The sequence below is a fragment of the Mytilus trossulus genome, chromosome 4 (genome assembly GCF_036588685.1).
Source record: "Mytilus trossulus isolate FHL-02 chromosome 4, PNRI_Mtr1.1.1.hap1, whole genome shotgun sequence".
In the NCBI taxonomy this organism is placed as follows: domain Eukaryota; kingdom Metazoa; phylum Mollusca; class Bivalvia; order Mytilida; family Mytilidae; genus Mytilus; species Mytilus trossulus.
Window position 1 is genome coordinate 57411390 of NC_086376.1, and position 20628 is coordinate 57432017.

At 31.3% G+C, this 20628-nt stretch overlaps 1 protein-coding gene across 4 annotated transcripts in view; it reads left to right on the top strand.

Moving 5' to 3' along the window:
- The window catches only part of LOC134715607 (actin-binding LIM protein 1-like), a 53816-nt gene that overhangs the window by 2353 nt on the left and 30835 nt on the right, over positions 1 to 20628 (top strand). The window contains exons 2-5 of one of the 4 annotated variants that reach the window (XM_063577898.1): positions 1414 to 1860; positions 3599 to 3660; positions 8925 to 9005; positions 15971 to 17435. In XM_063577898.1, coding sequence (XP_063433968.1) covers positions 1414 to 1860; positions 3599 to 3660; positions 8925 to 9005; positions 15971 to 17200 — 1820 coding nt within the window. In that variant the 3' untranslated portion in view covers positions 17201 to 17435. Of the gene's footprint in view, positions 1 to 1413; positions 1861 to 3598; positions 3661 to 8924; positions 9006 to 15970; positions 17436 to 19682; positions 19743 to 20628 lie in introns of those variants that run through there. The other 3 variants (XM_063577897.1, XM_063577899.1, XM_063577900.1) reach the window with 3 other exon arrangements.

Below are 20628 nucleotides of genomic sequence, written 5' to 3' on the forward strand. Positions count from 1 at the left end.
CTACGTTCAAACCTATGACTGCGTTGGATAAAAACCGCAATTTTTATACGTGTGCATGTCAAACAAATTTCGTTGTAGAAGGGTCTAAAAACAGCACAAACAACATTTTCCAAAAGACCAAAAGAGTGAAAAAGTATATTTAAACAAAACGCATTTGACTAACAGGTCGAACAACTGATGTTCTTTAACCCTGCTGACTGCCATTGGCGATTGCCAAATAAAATTGATCACAGGTTGTAACAAAATGGATCTTATTATAAATTTAATACGTCACAGAAAAAAAAATTTGTTAACTTGTGGACAGGATGTTGTGCCACAATCATTCGGTGTCAATATTTCTTTAGTACACCATATCCGGATTTCGACAATAAATGTCTCTTCAGTGATGTTAGGGATCGAAACGGTATTTGGAAGGCCATATAAAAAGCACCCTCATTTTTTAGAGAAAGTACCCTCATTTTTAGATTAACTCTTGAATTTTAAGAGTCAATATATAGGATGAACGGATCATATACAGTATATATATACATTTTTATCTCATTTTTCTTTTTTTGGAGACAATTGACATTTTGAGTATACATGTACACATAACAGGTACAATGAATATATAACCCTTAGCAAAGTGTTGATTTCTTCAGATAATACATTGTAACCTTTATGTAGGTAATTGTTATCATTGTTGGCTTTGTCAAAGCTTTTTGTTTATTTGACAATTTGATTTAAATTCTGAAATAAAGGTAATAACCTGCTGACCCCAAAGATCACTAGACCCCACAAATGACAGGCCTTCAAAAATGCTGATAACAGTTTGATGTTTGGATAAGTATTAATTTGTGGTGATTTACCTGCCCATTACAATGTATTGCATACATGTCGATGAAATTAGTTTTTATGTACATGTACAATTGTAGATTTCATGTGTATTGGAGCGAGGTGAAATAAAGGTGCAAATGACATTGTTACTTAGCTGATATGAAAATTTTTAATCTAGAATTTCAGTTTGTTTACTTTTTATTTTGAAAATGCCTTACGCTTTCAGTGTGACCATGACACTAAGATTTGTAGATTTTTCACAGTTATTAACACTCAACATGTGGTATCAAAATTTAATATCAGGTTATTTGTTTCTCTGTTAAAGAAATTCTAAAAGCTTGGAAATGATTAAGAATTCAGATCAATCTCAACTTTTAATGAAAACAATGTTGTATTGGGCTTAGATCTGCAGTGCTCAGGATTTTTAATTTGTGTGTATTGAATTAACTTATGGTTTTTAAAATTAAAAAAAAAACATTGCCTTTAAATTTCCAGACAACATATGAATTTTTGTAAAATACAATCATGAACATTGATCATGAACTGAGGGCTTTATGTATATATTCATATATATTATTATAAACTGATTTTTTTTTACAGGACAAAAGGCAACAAAACACAAAGATGCTGACGGCGAACCTTCCCCCTCGCCTCGAAAGTCACCAAAGCGTTCAAAACATAGGGGAAGGCGATCCAGTAAAGAACACACTCCTTCTCATTCAGAGAAGTCCAGTTCAGGGGATCCTGGAGGAGGAAGGCCATATTCAGATATAGAAAAACCCATAAGTCCCGTTAGCAAAAAGTCTTTACAAACAATTCCTAAACATGAATCTCCTCGAATTAGTATGGATTATGATCAAAAAGAAAATATTCCAGATCAAACTTTATCTAGAACTCCTCCAAAAATGAACGGAAATGAAAAAATGGAGGTGTGTACTCCAGAAAAACTGATAGATTCTAGCATATTGAATCATTTTCCACAAGCTACATCTACGCCAGCTCCTAATGGAATAATAAGTTCAGGACAATCCAATGGACACGCTTTTGGTAAGTGTTACATATACATGTAGATGGCTGGCATCCACTGGTTTCAGTTACAGAATTCTTTGACCAATGGTCTAGATTTGCTGGACCACAGCAGCAGCCATTCAGTGTAAATATATTCAGGGGTTTCAAAATAATAGTCTCAGTCATTACTGAAAGGAATACATGTATAAGAAAAAGGAGATGTATTATGATTGTCAATGAGAAAAGTATCCACCAAAGTTCAAATAAAGTGGATGTAAGCAATTATAGGCAATTGTCAGCCCTGCAACAATGAGAAAATAAACCTACCACATGGTCAGCTATAAAAAGTATATTTGTGATATACAAAAAAAGGTGTTTTGTTCTGACAGGCCTAAATTAATATATTGTTTGTTTCCCAAATCCCGACCCTGCCAAGCCAGGTGTGGGTAGGTACATGTAAGTATGGAAATAATTTTTTTTTTTTTCCAAAATGCTGGAACAATATCTGTCTATCTTGCAAGCCTAAAAATTAGAAATGAATAAAATAATATTTGACTTACTTTCAAGTTTTGATAATAAATGAGTCAAACCGTTTTTGCAGGGTCGGTAGGGATTGTGGAAACAAACAATATTTTATTTTAGGCCTCAGTAATTTCTAAAGCCTCTTTTACTCTTATATATAATTAAATGTAGGATCTTTTTTAGAAATTTTCTTCATCTGAACAAGGAAGGAAGAAATGACTTTTATTGCTTTCAAAATATTTTTAATGTATATTGAGACTGAGTATGTCTCTGACTCTTGGTGAAGGCTGGTTCAACATTGATTTGTTGTACATATTTTAAAAAAATTGCAGATTTTCTAGATGGTGAAACAATTGCAATTTTCAGTAACATACTGGTTGAGGATAAATAAGTCTGGTTTTCATGGTTTTGTAATGTTGGAAATAGACAAGAATTTTTCTATTATCTGAAAACAGAAAGCTGAAAATATACATGTAAATAAATGCACACTTGAGGATTACATCAGTGCATTAATTGAAGTGAATCATGACAAATACATGTATATATCTTGTTTATCCCAGATAATTATCTATTATAATGTCAACAAATTTATCATCATTTCTGTTATGAATATAGAAAATGAAAAAAACACCAAGTCTGTAATACAAATTACAAATATGATAAAGTTAAGTTTTGATACAATAGCCCCTTTGTTCTGTCCTTCTGTGCTGAAGATTTGGAGAATTTGCATTGTATTATACACACAATACCTATAAGTATACATGTACATGTATATCTAATCTATAATTCTGGATACAGTATTTCAAAAAAGGCAACATATTTTGGGAGTTAGAGTGGTAAAATGTCTATGCATTAATATCATACAAGTACAGTTGTATATTGTACATGTATATAATTCCATAAGGAGAAAACCTCATTCACCTTCTGGCTCTGGTCAAATATTCTACAATATAGACCATGAAAGTTCTATGATATTCAAAGGTGGATTTAGGGTCCCCCCTTTTCTAGAAAAAAATGGTTGATAACATAGGGAATCAATGAAGCTTGGCTTATGAAATTTCATGGATCTGCCACTGATATTGATTATAAAAGAAAACCATATTTGTACTACATGTAACTTGTAGATGGATAATATATATAATTAAATTTGAATGAAATAATTGTAAAGGAAGTTTTAGCACCTTAATTAATAAATGTACGTACTTGTCAAGCAATTTTATTTTTGAAAAATAAAAACCAAAATATTTATTTTTAGACTCAGATCAAGATCAAACAGATCAAAGTGATGATGAGGCATTTACTCCATCAGAACAACAAGTAAGTTACCTCCCTTGATGTAGCATGGAGAGTGTCACATGTATCTTCATAATATGTTTTAGTTTTGTTGTTAAATGCATATATGTACTTTTAGTAAAGTTGATTTTCACTATCTTTAATTCTTATAACAAAAATATTGAGGTTCTGTTTACATAAATTTGTATTCTGGTATCTATTATGAGCTTCTGTACATCTTCAAGTTTGTAAATTTTTATACGACCCTAAATTTTTTTTTTGATCCGACGTATAATGGTATGATGTAGTCGTCTGTGTCTTCGTGTGTCTTCGTTGTCCGAAGACACATTGGTTTTCGAATAATAACTTTAGTTTAGGTGAATAGATCTTCATGAAATTTTTTTAGAAGGTTCAATACCACAAAGGGAAGGTTGGGATTGATTTTGGGGATGATGGTCCCAACCAATTAGAAATTAGGGGCCCAAAACAAGCATTTTTTATGGGGCCAAAGTTTAGGAATTAAGGGCCAAAAAAGGGTCAAAACAAGCATTTTTCTAGTTTCAAGACCATTACTTATGTGTAATTGTATGGATCTCTCTGAAATTGTACCACAATGTACCATATAAAAAAGGGGAGGCTGGGATTAAGTTTTTGGTTAATTGCCCAAAATATATAGGAATAAGGGGCCAAAAAGAAGTATGTTTCTAGTTTCCAAACAATCATGACAATAACTTGTGTTTCAGTGTATGGATCTCTCTGAAATTGTACTACAAGGTTCAATACTGCAATGGAAAGCATGGGATTGAGTTTAAGGGTTATTGCTCCAAGGGGGTTTCAAAAAGTGTGGGGGGGGGGTGGGTTGTTTACCATTTTTTGAAGGGCTTCCTTTTTTTCAAATTTTTCAAATTTCGAATTTTGAAAAGTTTTAAGAAGAAATCTTCAATTGCACAGTATTGTGCAATAGATTTGTAAGATCTTTGACCACATTAATTTTGTGACAAAAACCTATTTTATTTCAAAAATTTGATCACAATCCAAATTCAGACAGAATCAAGCTTGAATATTGTGACCAAATTTGCCCTAACTGTTCAGGGTTCAACCACTGGGGTCGTATAAGCTGTGCCCTGCGGAGCACCTGGTTTGTATGAAAATGGTCATGAAAGTAAATACAATGTACATGTACACTTTGTATGTTCTTTTGAAAAATCTCCATCAGTATAGAAGTACTGGTATATATATTTTATATATTTCATTATATATTTTATAATCATAATATAGAAAACCACATTTTCCTTTAAAATTTCTATATCTAAGCTAGGAACACAAGCTTTTTGTTTCCTATTTGTTTTGCATAACAAGCGTAAGGCATAAGATTGTGGAATTTGTTTATATGTAGAATTCTGAACAATTTTCTGTCTGGTATACAACAAAAGAATATAGCTCCACCTGTATACCAAACAGCAGGTTTTAATCACCTGCAAGGCTCGGTTAAATCAAGCGTTTCCTGTTCACCTGATATAATACATCAGAATCTAATTAGATTTTCTAATCTACAATGCTATTTTCAGATCATTGTTTTTACTGGAAGTTTATCTATGAATTCCACATTTCCACACAAATGCACCTACCTACATATGTAGATATAAACATTACAAAATGTTTGTAAACAAAGGCTTATATAACAGTAGTGTCTTTTATCTTTAGAATTTTATGCAAAGTAGCTGAGCTTATTTCTGCCACAGCTTTGATTTGCAGCTTTTTTTACTTTAAATTTGATTTGATTATCAACCAAAAATTTCAAGTGCTGTGATTGGTACATTTATCTTTTTTTTTTATCAAAACATGTACATTTTGTACCTGCCCTTATAAGTAGCCTCATATTGGAGACAGAGCATTTGTTGTCCCTTTCAATCACAGGTTTTACAATGAAATTTATGGGGAAAAACAAATTTTCTATTTTCTAAATACTTATGTGTTATATGATGTATTCCCTCTCAATAGTTGAATATTTAATTCAGAATAGCTTGTCAAAGCTTGCATGTTAATTTATTAACTATCTTGAATGGAAAAATATCCAACCCATTTGAAACAATTGTACTTCTGTATAAACATAATGAAAGCAACTACATATTTATCCCTGTACCAGTAGCGTCATGTCATCAATATTATCAGAAAATAAAATCTTAACCAAGTCACTGTGAAGTCACACTCTATATACATTTTGTATATCTGATTGAAAGCTGATAAAAGATGCAATTTACATGAACTATTAAAGAAATCTATAAAAATATTTTTCTGTATTTTTAAATGCCAAATAGAAAATAAAAAAATAAAAATTCAGAATTGGACCAAGTTGCTTATAAAGGGAATCATTGAAGCGTGACTGGAGCTGGCCCCCTCTTAGGTCAGTCAGTGGGCCCCCACTTATGAAAATTTCTGGATACGCCACTGAGTTTGATGTAATAAATACAGGGCAGAATTAGTCAAAATCTTGATTTGTGCTCAATGTGCTGAGATAAGTTCTCCAACACACATGCTATAATACATGTTTGCAAAATTATCTGAATTCCTAGTAGTTATCAAAAAATAATTAAAATGTTTTCCTTTCCAAGTTATCATGGTAAGTCCTGAAATTAGCAGGTGAAATTAATAAACATGAAAGATTTATCAATATGCTTTTATACTATTTAGATACCAACTGTTCTACAATTGGTGCACAACTGTGAAGCATCACATTTATCTAAGACCTCATGCAGCGAGGAGGTGTTTGACCTGTCTTTGTATTGGTGTTGCCTAGATAAAATTTCTTTTCTTTAACCAGACACATTTTAAGATTTATCAAAGGTTTACATATGTATGTAGTCTTATTATTTACTTTTCAACATTGGCTAGAGGTATAGGGGGAGGGTTGAGATCTCATAAACATGTTTAACCCCGCCGCAATTTTGCTCCTGCCCCAAGTCAGGAGCCTCTGGCCTTTGTTAGTCTTGTATGATTTTTAATTTTAGTTTCTTGTGTATGATTTCGGAGTTTAGTATGACGTCCATTATCACTGTATTAGTATACATATTTTTTAAGGGGCCAGCTGAAGGACGCTTACGGTTGCGAAAGTTTTTCGCTAGATTAAAGACCAATTGGTGGCCTTCGGCTGTTGTCTGCTCTATGGTCGGGTTGTTGTCACTTTGAAACATTCCCCATTTCTTTTCTCAATTTTATTATTATTATTATAAAACCGTAGATGAATTTAATGACTAAAACATTGAATATTTGCAATTGGGATCCTTTTAATAGAGAGGACTTCTACAAGTAGATGTATGTGCAAATGTGCATTTAAATGCACTTATCATGTCATCTGGTTAGCACATGCATTACACCTTCATATCCTGATATATATCATCCTATTTCTAAAGGTTAAAAGATTTAACATTAAGTTCTTAAACTCTGGGATGATTATATTGTCATCATAAATGGGTATATATGTATAGGTAATACATGTACATATACACAAATCTACACGTATTATAACGTTTTTTTTGGGATGGAGCCCATATGGAGGGATGACCTATATCTTTTCTTACATGCAGTTGTGAAAGGTTTCATTGACTGGAGATCATAACACATATTTTCATAGTACATTGTAGTTTGTAAATTAGACTTAAATCATTAAACATAAATCATAAAACACATATATATCTTGTACATATTACATTGTATGTTAATTATATTTAATATTATGATGGCCAAAATAAATAGAGACATCAAATTTTAAAAGATTTGTTTTGTTAAAGCATATGTAATATTACCAAAAATGTTATGTTATACATCAGATTAACTGTCCCCTGAATTCACCTTGACAAGGTGTTCTCAGGTAAAATTGTTATCACCTGACAATTTACCTTCCATTAAATCATTCACTTAAAGTAGTCACTTACTGTAATGTATGAAAGGGTTAAAATGTTGACATCTTTTATTTATTTTTAACCAAAGAAGCCCATTTCCATGTGGTCCTGAATTGCTTGTATGTGTGAAGGATCGTGATTTTTACCTTTTCTGTATTTACTGCTTTTCACATTTTAAAGATTCTATTGACTTTACTTCAAGTTCTTGTAATTATAAGAACTACTGAAATTTTATCTTTTTCCCGTTCCTTTGCCTTTTTATTATATATTTTGGTCATCTTTTATTACCATCATTATTCAAGGACAGGATTTCTTGATTTTGTAAAATGAGCCATGAACGTATTTATAAATTTTGTTTGGCAATATACAATACATGTATAAAAACTGACTCACAGGGAAATCCTCAAAAAATTGTATGTCATGGTTATATATATTAGAGAAGTACTGCTGGTGAAAAGACATGTCCTTCTTAAACCAGGTTTGAAATAGTTTTTGCTTCATGTGTATACAATAAAAAAAATAGATACATGTACATTGTAAGTTAATATTATAAAAAGATCAGGTCAAATTTTTAAATGTACTTGTACATGTACATGTATGCAGCAATACCATTACACATTGCATTAAAAACAGTAATAAATGGGGCTACCATGGCCAAAATTAGCAACCTTGTTACATGATCAAACTAAACAGACTTCTTTTGTCCTTTTTCAAGACTCCTTTAATTGTTTCTTATTTACATTTTGTTATTCCACTGTCTTTTGTACATGTAGTTTACTCTATGGTTTTGATTTTGCAGTATAAGCTATAGTTGTTTACTTTCTTGTCCTTTGGCCACTGGTGGGTAGCTAGCTGCATCATTGGCAATCATGCCCCATCTCTTTATGTACATGTGTATATCTGGGGACAGAAGTTGGAAATAAAAACTGATTGTATGTACATGTAGTACTTGAACATACAAATATAAATTGAATGTTACAATAAGATAGTCTATAAAATTAGTTTATATATAATAGCACAGACTAGACTTCAAACAGGTTCATTTCCAATAGAAAATAAAGGTAAAACTATTGAGACTCTGTACACATGACCAATATACATGTAATTCACCAAAACACATTTTCATATCATAATGCTCATCATTAACAAAAAAAATTAAAGTGTTTTTATTTTATTTTGAAATTAACAATATATACAATTTAATATGCTTAAATCGGATAAATGTACTTTTCTTTGAACGTTTTTAGAAATCATTTTTTTTGCTCTTTTTTAGTTGACACTTATTCTTTATTTTCATGTACATATATTTTTTTTCTTGCATGCTACTATTATATTTTGTATATTTGTTGTTTGCTTATGTTTATATTTTGCCTTGTTTATAGTGTGTGCTTTTATTTGTATGTATTCCAGTTTCCTGGTAACAGTCCCAGTCTAAGCACTGCTTCTCTTGCTTCAAGGTCAACAACAAATAGCTGGCGTAGAGCTCAATCGGTTTGTATTTTGATAAAGAAATTTCATAAAACTTAAAAATTTTGTGTTATTGGGTTTCTGTCTCATGAAAGTATACCTCAGTCAAACTAGCTATAATTAGTAATTTCAAGCTTTTTTTTGGCATACTTTTAAATTTTTGCATTGCTTATGAATTGCTTACATTAGTTTATAGTTACTTTCTATACAAGTAAATATTTCTCCTTTTTCTTAAAAAAATGTATGATGAGTATATACCCATAATTCATTGAAATTTGTTGGGGAAAAAATATTGTCTTGAGAAAGAAATGATGATTTTGCAGTTATTCTATCCGTGCTTTGACTTGGATCTCAAACAACAGCTACAAATTATTTGTCTAAGTATACAGATAGGCCTACTTTTATTGAACACTTATAAATGTGCACTGCATACCAAGTATGTATGAGAACCTGCATGGAAATTATTGTTGTTTTTCCTTACCCTGAATTCACATATACTGTAAACCAACTTATTTTCGCGGATACTTTATTTCGCGTTTATACCCAGCTAGTCAACTTCGCAGCGATTTAATTTCGCGAGTAAAAACTATACAGTTTGTTTTGTATGTTATATTAACATCAAATTAACCTACAATGTATCAGCATCACATGTACAAATACTCAACTATTAAGAAAATCAACTTTTTACTACCTTTCTGAAACTGTGCATATGAATCGAAGATCTACAGAAAAAGTTTTCATTTGTACTGATAAACTGTATCTTTATATATAATTAGGGGTTTACTAGGTAACATTGTCAATACATTGGAAATCAATATGGTCTTACCGGTCTGTACAGTGTTACCAACAGTAAACTGACAAAAGTCATGTAACATAGGGTTTTACTGTATATAGTGCACCAATATTTTAGATATTCTGTAACCTGACAGAATTCATGTATGACATGGTTTTACTGTATAATGTTACCAATACTTTGGATATTAGTAACCAGGCTGACAGAAGTCATGCATATTAGGGTTTTACTGTACAATGATACTAATACTTTGAATATTCAGTAACCACCAGTTAATTTTTTACTATACAGGGCTACCAATTGAATAGTTTGGAAATCCAGTAACCTGACAGAATTTTATCTTGTTTATGACTTTATGTGTTCCATCAGAAAATCTAATACTGTTGATGCAGTTATGATTGATGAACACCTGTTTTTATGATTGTACTTTTTAATTAAAATATAAATCAGTATTCCACAAAATATAAAAAGGATAAACAGCTGTCAGCAATTGGCACTGATCATTATGACCTAGATTAGAATTTTATATTTTGGTCCTGTTAATTAAGTTATATTGACTAATATCTTTGAAATTAAGGGATGAAGTATTGTCCTATAAATGTTTCTCAGTTTATATAGATTTTACACCTGGCAGTATATAATAAAAATATTCAATTACATATTGACCTTAGAAAATAAGAAAGAAAAAGTCTTTTACAACTATAGTTAATTCATTGATATCTAATCCTATGCAGTTGTTATAAGGGGTATAATTTAAAATTTCAATTTTTATTCAGTGTCTTGTCACTTCCAAGGGAAATAGAGGGAAGATATATGGTTTTCTGGACTTTTTCTGTTGAACAGTAAGACAACTCATAGTGAGGGGCATCAGTTAGAATGTGTTGGTTCTGAGCATGCATGAAATATTTGCAACTGACATCTAGCAATCAATCATGTTGGTTGTAAAATAGCATGACCAATTGGAAAAGGGATGGTAAATTCAGTACAGTTGCCCACTGTCTGTTGTTTTTTATATAGATTTATCATTAGTCTGTTGGTTTTCCTGTTTGAATGGTTTTACATGTACACTAGTAATTTTTGGGGCCCTTTATAGCTTGCTGTTTGGAGTAAACCTAGGCTCCGTGTTGAAAACCGTACCTTGGCCTATAATGGTTTACTTTTATAAATTGTGACTTGGATGGAGAGTTGTCTCATTGGCACTCATACCACATATTCCTATATTTATGAACAAGCAACAAGGCTAACTATGGAATATAGAAAAAGAGTTGCAGGAATTGATGGTCTCTTCTTTGTACTGTATCATGAATAAACAGTTCAATTCTGGACTTGCAGCCCAAACACGTCCTTATCATTGTGTCTTAATGTCACCTTGACCTTGTCCTGAACATGACCTTCTGTACTAGTCATATTATAAGATGAATCAATGTGTCTGCTGCTGTAAAGTTTAAGTTCTATCATCACATAGGAATGATTCTGTCATTTTCTGAATGTTTTGTCTTAATTCAATTATAGAAATAATCAGTTTGAACACACAGGGGGTTGGTGATTTATGATTTCCTCAAGGGGAGGTAAATCAGATAATATCGTTAACCACCTGGGGAAGAGGGATTCCTTGGCAATTTTCATACACTTCAATTAATAAGTTATTGCCTGTTTTACTAAACAGCAATTGTTATGTCATTCCATTGTTTGTACATACCAAGAATTTTTGGCACAAGTTTCCTGAGGTCTTATTTTGATATGGGGTTTAATGATGAACCATATCTCAATTCATTCTGAATATTTGTCTCCATTTACTTTTGCAATAGAATTCCAGTAAAAAAATTGTACTTACAATTAAGTTTTGTATCATCAGAAGGAAATATATTAAACTCCTGAAATATTTGCACATATTTCTTCTTATTTCTTTTTCAACTTAAAATTCTTTCATTTGTCTTTCCAAGTGGTCAAATTTTCATGTGAATTGAATTTTTATTCGTAATCATGAATTTAAAATATAAAAATATTGAGATTTGCAAGGGGATAACTATCCCCAAATGGATTTGGATAGATTTTTGTGAGTGAATCAGAAAGGAGGAAAAATAAATTTTTGACACATTATGGTACAATCTCTGCAATTTGTGTTGCATAGAATCAAGTCAATTATTTCTTGTTTATCCTTGCAAGGTTTGTCAATAATTGGTGATTCACTAAGAATTCTAATCCTAATTGTTAGCTATTTATAAATTGTTTATTCTGAGTGACATTGCCAAAAGATGGTTAGAGGGAAATTGTTTACAAATTAGTTTTCATCATCCACTAAACTGTGATGGGACAAAGCAATGAGACTCAACTTATGGTCTTCAAATTAAAAACCAGGGGGAGGGGTGGGGTGTCAGAAATACAGGTTATATGACCATTAATTCTTACGTTAACAGTGTTATTAATTTGATATAGCACAGAGTGACCATGAACCACTTTTAGAGAAGAGTTGCTTAAACTCTTAATTCTTTCGCAAGATCCTCTTCTCCTTTGAATTTTAAAGAAAAAAATCCTCTATTGTTATGAATACACAAACAACTTATTTTGATGTCTATTTTAAGTGTCTGTCAATATGGACATCTATGAATCAGTATGGAATTAATCTTTAAAGAGATTCTGTGAGATACCAAAGAATGTACAATTTATCAAAGACAAACACAAATTGTTTTTTGTATTCTTGTTTAAAGAAAATTTCACAAATTAATGAAGATGGACAGCTCATTTTAGATAACCTAAATATTTTGATTGGAATGTGATAGGAAAATTGACTGTCAGGACTAGATAATTTCTTGCTTGTTTGAATGTTTGAAGGAGCTCAGAAATTTAACCACTGGTAATTTCTTTTGTCTGATAAAGGTTATGCATTTTAATCGTTGCTAAGCAACATAATATATGATACATTTTCAAAATAACACCATTTTCAGACTGTACTAAGTATAGGGTTACAGTACCATAATTAAAATTAAAATTTGAAGGTGGGGCCAAAAATGGCCCTTACCACCCCTTGTTCTTTGAAGGAACATATTTGACAAATAAAATTAATATCCAGCATTATACTTATAGTGTATATGCAAGGGCAGCAGACAGAGTGATCTAAAATTCAGTGGACATGTTAAACTGTACATGTATATCTGTCAGATGAAACATATCGCGAATTGTGATGATGTAACTATAGAAATTAAAATTGTTGTTCTGAAAAATGATAATTTTAACTATGGATAAATTACATAATCAGGGTAGGTTCCTTGTTTGGTTAACAGGGGGAGGGGACATGCACCCTCTAGGTCTCCCTGAATCTGACTTTGGTTATCCTGCCCTCCACTGTTTATATAACACATATCCTGGCCTTGATTGAAAAAATATGAAATGTATGACATTAAGTCCAATGTTAAACGTGCAGTGAAAACTAAGACTTGAGGATAAATGTTTCTCAGTTTTCCTAACATTTTGTACTGTTAATTAGATTTTAGTGCCATATAAATTGATATGAATTGTTTGCCTGAAGTCCATTTTGGGAACTGATCGTTAAAACATTGATTATGTAGTTATAAAAAAGAATATGATGTTTGTTTTTAAGGTAATGATGGAGAAAAGTCTGATATTAGCTATTAAACTTAATTGACATGAGAAAAAATACACATATTTCCCCTATTTTATTTGATATTGAAAGTCAAATCAAACAGTAACATGTAGTGATTGGGTAATATTATATAATAACTATGGAGGTTATATATTAATTAGGAATTGTTTCATCGACTGCCATTTCCCATAATTACTTTTGATTGATTGTCTCAGAATCCCATGTTAATGTTGTAGACTGACAAAATATTGGCCTTGTACTTGTAATGTTTCATGATTCATACAGATGGACTGAATATATATATGTACATGTATTTAAATGCATGTTAAATATGCTGAATGCACATGTATAAGTACCAGTTAAATTTTGACTCATTTTGGGAGAGAAAAATTATTTAAAATGTCAACACTTTTCTGTGTAGATGTTAAATTTCGACAAACATTTATGTAAATGAAGTGAAATATACGACATCTGTGACAAGTGAAGGTGCATTATGCAGTTGCACATGTAAACAGATGAGTCACATCAGGTATAAAACTGAGTGTCATCTGTTACCACTTGTATATAAATATATACCTACCACCAACTATGTATTGATGTCTTATTAATGGAATTTGAAAAGTACTTGTATACTAGATCAGTTATTTGATTTACATGTCTGTTGTATGTAAATTAGATAAGAAGTAAGACTTTCTTGAAATCTGGACCATAAAATGACAGTTTTTCTTACAATTTGGTTTAAAAGTTTAGAATGATTCACAAGTTAAACTTTAACTAAATATACAAACTTGATGTGAACTTGCAAGTGGATTTTACCCCAGATAATCAATTTTGAAAGTTACATGCAAAAAGACTTTCAAAACTAGAATACTTGAAAATAGGGACACAACTTAAAGGGGGCCCAGTAGCCCATGGCTCCTAGATTTTGAGCTGGGTCCCTAAACTTTCAGTTGAATTTTAGTAGTATTATATAGAAACAAATTATGAAATGTCTGGTCTGGGCTCCTAGCTTGGAATTCTCAAGTTTAGTTCCTGGAAAATAGTATTTTGTTGTTTGGAAGAAGCTGATAATGATAATCCTTTATTTGATCATAATTACATTATATGTTTGTCCAAAAGAATCCCTAATCTTGATTGGCAGACAATAATAGCAATAAATTCCAATAATAGAATTTATTTCCCAATAAAATGCAAAATTATTGTTAGCTGAGAATATATAAGCTACTATTGACAATGTCACAGCAATGCATTAAAAAGAAACTAAAAAAAAATGATGAAATAGTAATTTCATTGTTCTTAAGCATCAGAATGTTATAAGGATTGTTAAAATGCTTCTTTTTGTAATTTTACCTGGTTGTAAACGTATTGGTTATGCACACAATTTTGGATTAAGGCCTATACAATGCGTATTGGTCAATCTAGTGCTTTTAACTAGACCTTGGTTTGTGGAAAAGATGATTTGAAATTGTGTTTTCACATAAAAAAGAGAAGGAACCAAATAATGTATTTAAATGAAAAACAGCAATTTTATTTTTAGGAGGCATTTATTTTCCCTAATTTCTTGATTGTATAAAATAACCTTAAGAATTTTAGAATATGAGAAAAGAAAAATCATGAACATGAAACCAGGAAGGGCAAACAGCTTATTTTATATTGGTTATACGTACAAATTGAGAAATTTAAACTCCAATCTACAGTGTAAAGTTTGAGATATAAAGTCACAGTATTTATCAGGGATTGAATAAGGTTTCAAGATGATCCTTGTAACAGAATAGGTACTGTAAATTCAGAAATTATTGAGTGCATTTTATTATTGCAATTTTTGAAGAATGTACAAAAATATAATATTAATTATTGGGATTTCAGGAATATCGATCTCCATAATGATATACATGTATGAATCAGATATAAGATTGCAAGTTCTTACTGCGATACTCACCCAGTTGCATTATTGCGCAATAATAAAAACCTCACGATAAATTCTGAATTTACAGGACTTTAGCTTTGTCAAAAAGTAGGTTGTAGTTAACCGAGTTATACCTCTGCCAGTAACTTTGATTATACCAGGGCAGAAGAAGCCATGGAGAATTAGACTTAAAAGACAGAATGCTAAGATGTAATTGGCTTCATCAGTAGTTGTTTTAATCCAACATATTTATTATGATTAAGTAATGATTTTATTTGCTGTTACTCCCAAGGCTAATATACAGTGAAAATAAATTGTAAATATAATAATGATATTAAGTGTATGGTCCTATCCTATGGCATATATTCAGTCTAAGGTGGATTTGTTTATTTTCATGGGTACCTGTTTTTGTGGATTGAAGAAAATTGAATGTTCTTGATCATTGATTTTGTGGTTTTGACAAAATTTGACAAAATTTTTATAAATTAATACCTTGTTGAATATTTTAATTTGTGGTTCATCTATTCATTCATGACTCCCACCTGAAGTTCTCTTAGATGTTTTAAGTTCCTCATTTTGCTTTTGGATATAACATAAATATCCAGACATCATTACCATACAAATTAGTCTGTTCCTGGGAAATCTTTTAAAAAAGGTATTAGTAATTTAAATTTTCTGTATTTTGTGAGGATGTGAAGATAAAGATGGCATCACACAGCTTCACCAGGCAGTTTAAATCTGTCCCAGGGAAAAGACATAATACTGATCTTGTTGGGATAGAACTGCTGAATGAATTAGATTATGCATGGATGGGAACTTACAATCAAAGATCCTTACTGGTCAGGACACTATACGATTCTACGCTTGAAAACAAAATTGATAGTGTAAAATTTTTCACTAAAGATTTGCCAGAGACTTCACACTATGACTGCGATAGTTCACTACAAGGATTAACTATAGAAGATTTTTATGAATCTATAAACAGTTCTTTGGAGACATTTGAGCATTCTGAAATAACAGAGGAAAACTGGAAGGAGATAGTCCATTGCATAAAGTTACTAGACCTAAAATGTGCAAAAGAATTGTGGTCATCCAAAAAAAGCTTGAAGACAGACAAAGATGTGAAAGAAGCATTTGGAAAGCTGTCAACAGAACAGAAAGAATATGTGTCTGCATTTGTAACAACCATGGCAACAGATATGGAAAATGGTCAGGCTAAAATGTGGATACATGAATTGGTTAGAATACTTCTTACTTGCCTTCAGAGTGATAATTCAAAGCCAAATGTAAAAGGTTTTGTTCCATGTCTTCATGATACAACCAGCACTTTAGTAGAAACTATTTTTGGTGACTTAGAAAGCATATTTACTCAAAAGCAGTATGACGCACCATACATTAGAGCTCCCTCTGGTGGCCCTAGCAACTCTTCATCTTTATTAAGTCTGTCATCATTAAATCTGGAGTCAGCCAAATCAGCACCAGACGGTACAGGGGATAGCACAGATACAAAACACACAACTGTGTCAGATTATTGTGTTGCGCTGCCAGATTTTCCTGGTGTGTTGCTGTTAGTGGTTGAACTAGTACCTGGGTATCAGGAGTTACGTGCCTATGGCCAGATTACTCAAAAAATGTTGTCAAAACTATTCTTTCAAGATGTTGTATTTGGACTTGTTGTTTCACCAAGATCATTTCAACTATTTGTTATTATCAAAGGAGAGGGAAATCTTCATTTTGTTGATACTCACTGTGTATCAATAATCAAACTTAAGAATAAAGTTAGAATGCTTGATGTAAAACGGTTGAATACAATGTGTACCTTTATTTATCAAGTTATAAAATGGGCTTGGAAAACAAAATGTCTTTTAACAACTGCCTCCAGATGTGAGGGGGAGGGTGATCATAAAAACTCCAGATAGGGAACTGATATCAACCCCTACCCTTATTATAGCAGATTTACGCCCATATGTACTTTTCTGCTGCATGCATTGCAATTTCTTGGCTGGTAGCTGATTTCTGTTTATTATCCCCTTGTTTTAATTTTTTTCTGTTTTTTGAGCTTTAAAAATTCAGTAGAATTTCAACATTGGACGAGATAAAAATACTGAACAATTAGGTGGGTTATTTCGTTAAAATTTAACAATTATGAGAAAAAAAGCTTCCTCTCACAAATTGTTTATTTTTGTACATGTTATATAAATCAAATATAACATTTAATGAATGTTTTGTCGAAAACAAACTGTATATCTGTCTATTTATCTTATTCTCCTTTTTAGTAACTATTGATATGCCCTTCAGAAATAAACTGATTTGATTTGATTATGTACATATAGTATGAAACTCTGCACACATTTTTTCTTGTTTCGGAATTTGTGTTGTATTATTATTGATAGAATATTAAAGTAATATTACAAAGCAACTATTTTCTCTATTGATTTGATGGACATTTTTAACTTTGACCAGATTGTGACATGCTGCCTCACTGGTCAAATCAATGACAATCTTCTATATGACCTGACCTGACCATGTGACATGGTACTTAATACATTGTAATCAGTACAAAAGATTTTACATCTAATGAATTCTATTTTCATAGAGAGGACTCTTAAGAGACATGAATAGTAGTAGGAAATTACCATTACAGCCGATTGCATTGAGTGTGTATAGGAAAAGGTAATATCTTGGTTATTTTTCTTGCCAGCTGAACGGTGAAGTCATTATTAGGTTAGGTATAGTACCCTCCTTTTGAAGTAGCCTAGTCCTTCAGACAGATAGATTGGTTATTTATATGACTTGTTTACTCTTGTAGGAGGGTAGTTTACTTAACGTAATAATTTAATAATGTCTTCAAGGTTCAGCTAGCAAGCTTGCTTACCAAAGACACTAATTTTGCCTACACACTCAATGCAATTGGCTGTAATGGTAATCATACCACAGCTCCTTATTTTTGTAAGGAAACCTAATGAGAGAGTTACTTCAGAATAATTACTACAGCTGTAATACAGAATGTATAATAAAATTTGGATATAGAAAAGAAATATAGAAAATATGAGAAAGAATTGAATAATACAAACATATTGTGACTTCGAGATTGGTAACAGCAATAAATGCTCTGTGCCATTGCTTTATGTGTGTTTTTTTTTGCTGTGCATGAATTTATTTTGTGTTATGAATTGAAGTAAGACTCGTTATCCTTTTTCATAACACATTATAACCCTAACATTGTATCCCAAATGAAACTAAAGTTGTTTATTATTCAGAACTTCATAATTTAACTTTGTGATTTACAATTTTCATGTGTATAAATCAAAGTTCAGCAACTTTTTTTTTTAGATTGATATTCAATATAATTTAATTAAGTATGTAAAATAAGATAAGGATTATCTGGTGATTTAGGTGTTTAATACATGTCAGTATGGCTTAATATGTAGGTTAACATTTGATAAAATATAGCATTGACACATTTCCCTGTGCAATGAAGTTGAAATAAAACCTGTTAAATTTTTCCTTTTTATACGACTGCAAAAATTGAAAATTTTTTGGTCGTATATTGGTATCACGTTGGTGTCGTTGTCGTCGTCATCCGAAGACATTTGGTTTTCGCACTAACTTTAGTAAAAGTAAATAGAAATGGGAGTTTTGGTCCCAACATTTTAGGAATTAGGGGCCAAAAAGGGCCCAAATAAGCATTTTCTTGGTTTTCGCACTATAACTTTAGTTTAAGTTAATAGAAATCTATGAAATTTTGACACAAGGTTTATGACCACAAAAGAAAGGTTGGGATTGATTTTGGGTGTTTTGGTTCCAACAGTTTAGGAATTAGGGGCCAAAAAGGGCCTAACTATGCATTTTTCTTGGTTTTCGCTCATTAACTTCAGTATAAGTAAACAGAAATCTATGAAATTTTAAAAAGGTTTGTGCAAAAGCAAGAAATTTTGAATTGCACAGTATTGCGCAATATCAAGAAATCTTCAATTGCACAGTATTGTGCAAAAGCAAGAAATCTTCAATTGCACAGTATTGCGCAATAGCAAGAAATATCTAATTGCGCACTATTGCGCAATAGCAAGAAATATCCAATTGCACAGTATTGTCCCGTTTTCAAATTGGTCTACATTAAGGTCCAAAGGGTTAAAAATTAAACTTTGTTTGATTTCAACAAAAATTGAATATATGGGGTTCTTCACGCTGAATCTAACCATGTATTTAGATGATCAAGTGTTGTCCTTTCTTTTGGTCTATTTTACATAAAAAGAGCTTAAGGAATTAATAGAAAATCATAAAATAAAAGAACAAATTTGACTTGATCAAAAATAAATAAACGGTTTTGTTTTATATTGTTGATTTATGATTTTCTTCCCAAATTTTGTCTATTTTGCTAATGATGACTGCTTGTTTTAGAGTTTAATGCAAACCCTTACTGGAATGTGTATGCCTAGCTGGTTTACAGGCAGTAAACAGGTTTGTTTTGATGTTGTTTTGTATACTTGTTGTATGCTGGTTTACAAACTTAGTAAACAGGTTTGTTTTCATGTTGATTTGTATACTTGTTGTATGCTGGCTTATAGACTTGTTTCCAGGCAGTAAACAGGTTTGTTTTGATGTTGTTTTGTATACTTGTATGCTGACTTATACATATATAGACTTGTTTACAGGTAGTTAACACATTTTTTTGATGTGGTTTTTTTTGTACTAGTTGTATGCCTACAACCTTGCTGGCTTACATATTTGTTTATATGCAGTAAACCGGTTTGTCCGAATGTTTTATTGTGTTGATCAGTTTGTTTCTACCTACATCTAGCTAGCTTACAGACATTAAACCTGATTGTCTTTATGTTGTCTTGTTTTATTTATATGTTGTTTATGAATTAAGCATACTAAATAAATACAATGTATTTTAAAGCAAGTTACACTACAGGTATAGATTATAAAAACAGACAGTCAAACAGGTGTTTCTTTTACTCATTACCAAAATGGGTATTTTTGTTTATTAACTAGTTAAAGTGATGCCTATAATGAAAGTTTCTTTAGAGAGACTTAAACATGCTATTTCTTATATCTGAAACTCTTCAGTAGATATACATGTATCATCAACATTTTAATTGTTAAAGTTTGTGATTAGTTTCCAGAGGAGACACATAAGATTAAAAAAGAAATCTGGCGATAAAATATAGGATATTAAAAAAAATGCACTTCAATAACAAAAATGAAACAAAACGGGGAAATGTCTGGGTCCCCTTCCATATGACCTTATTAATATGAAGAAGATAAAGTTAACAGAATTTCCTTGTTGCTGGCTTTATGTACAAAATTTATGATTCTTACCAAAAAATATTTCTGTAAAGCT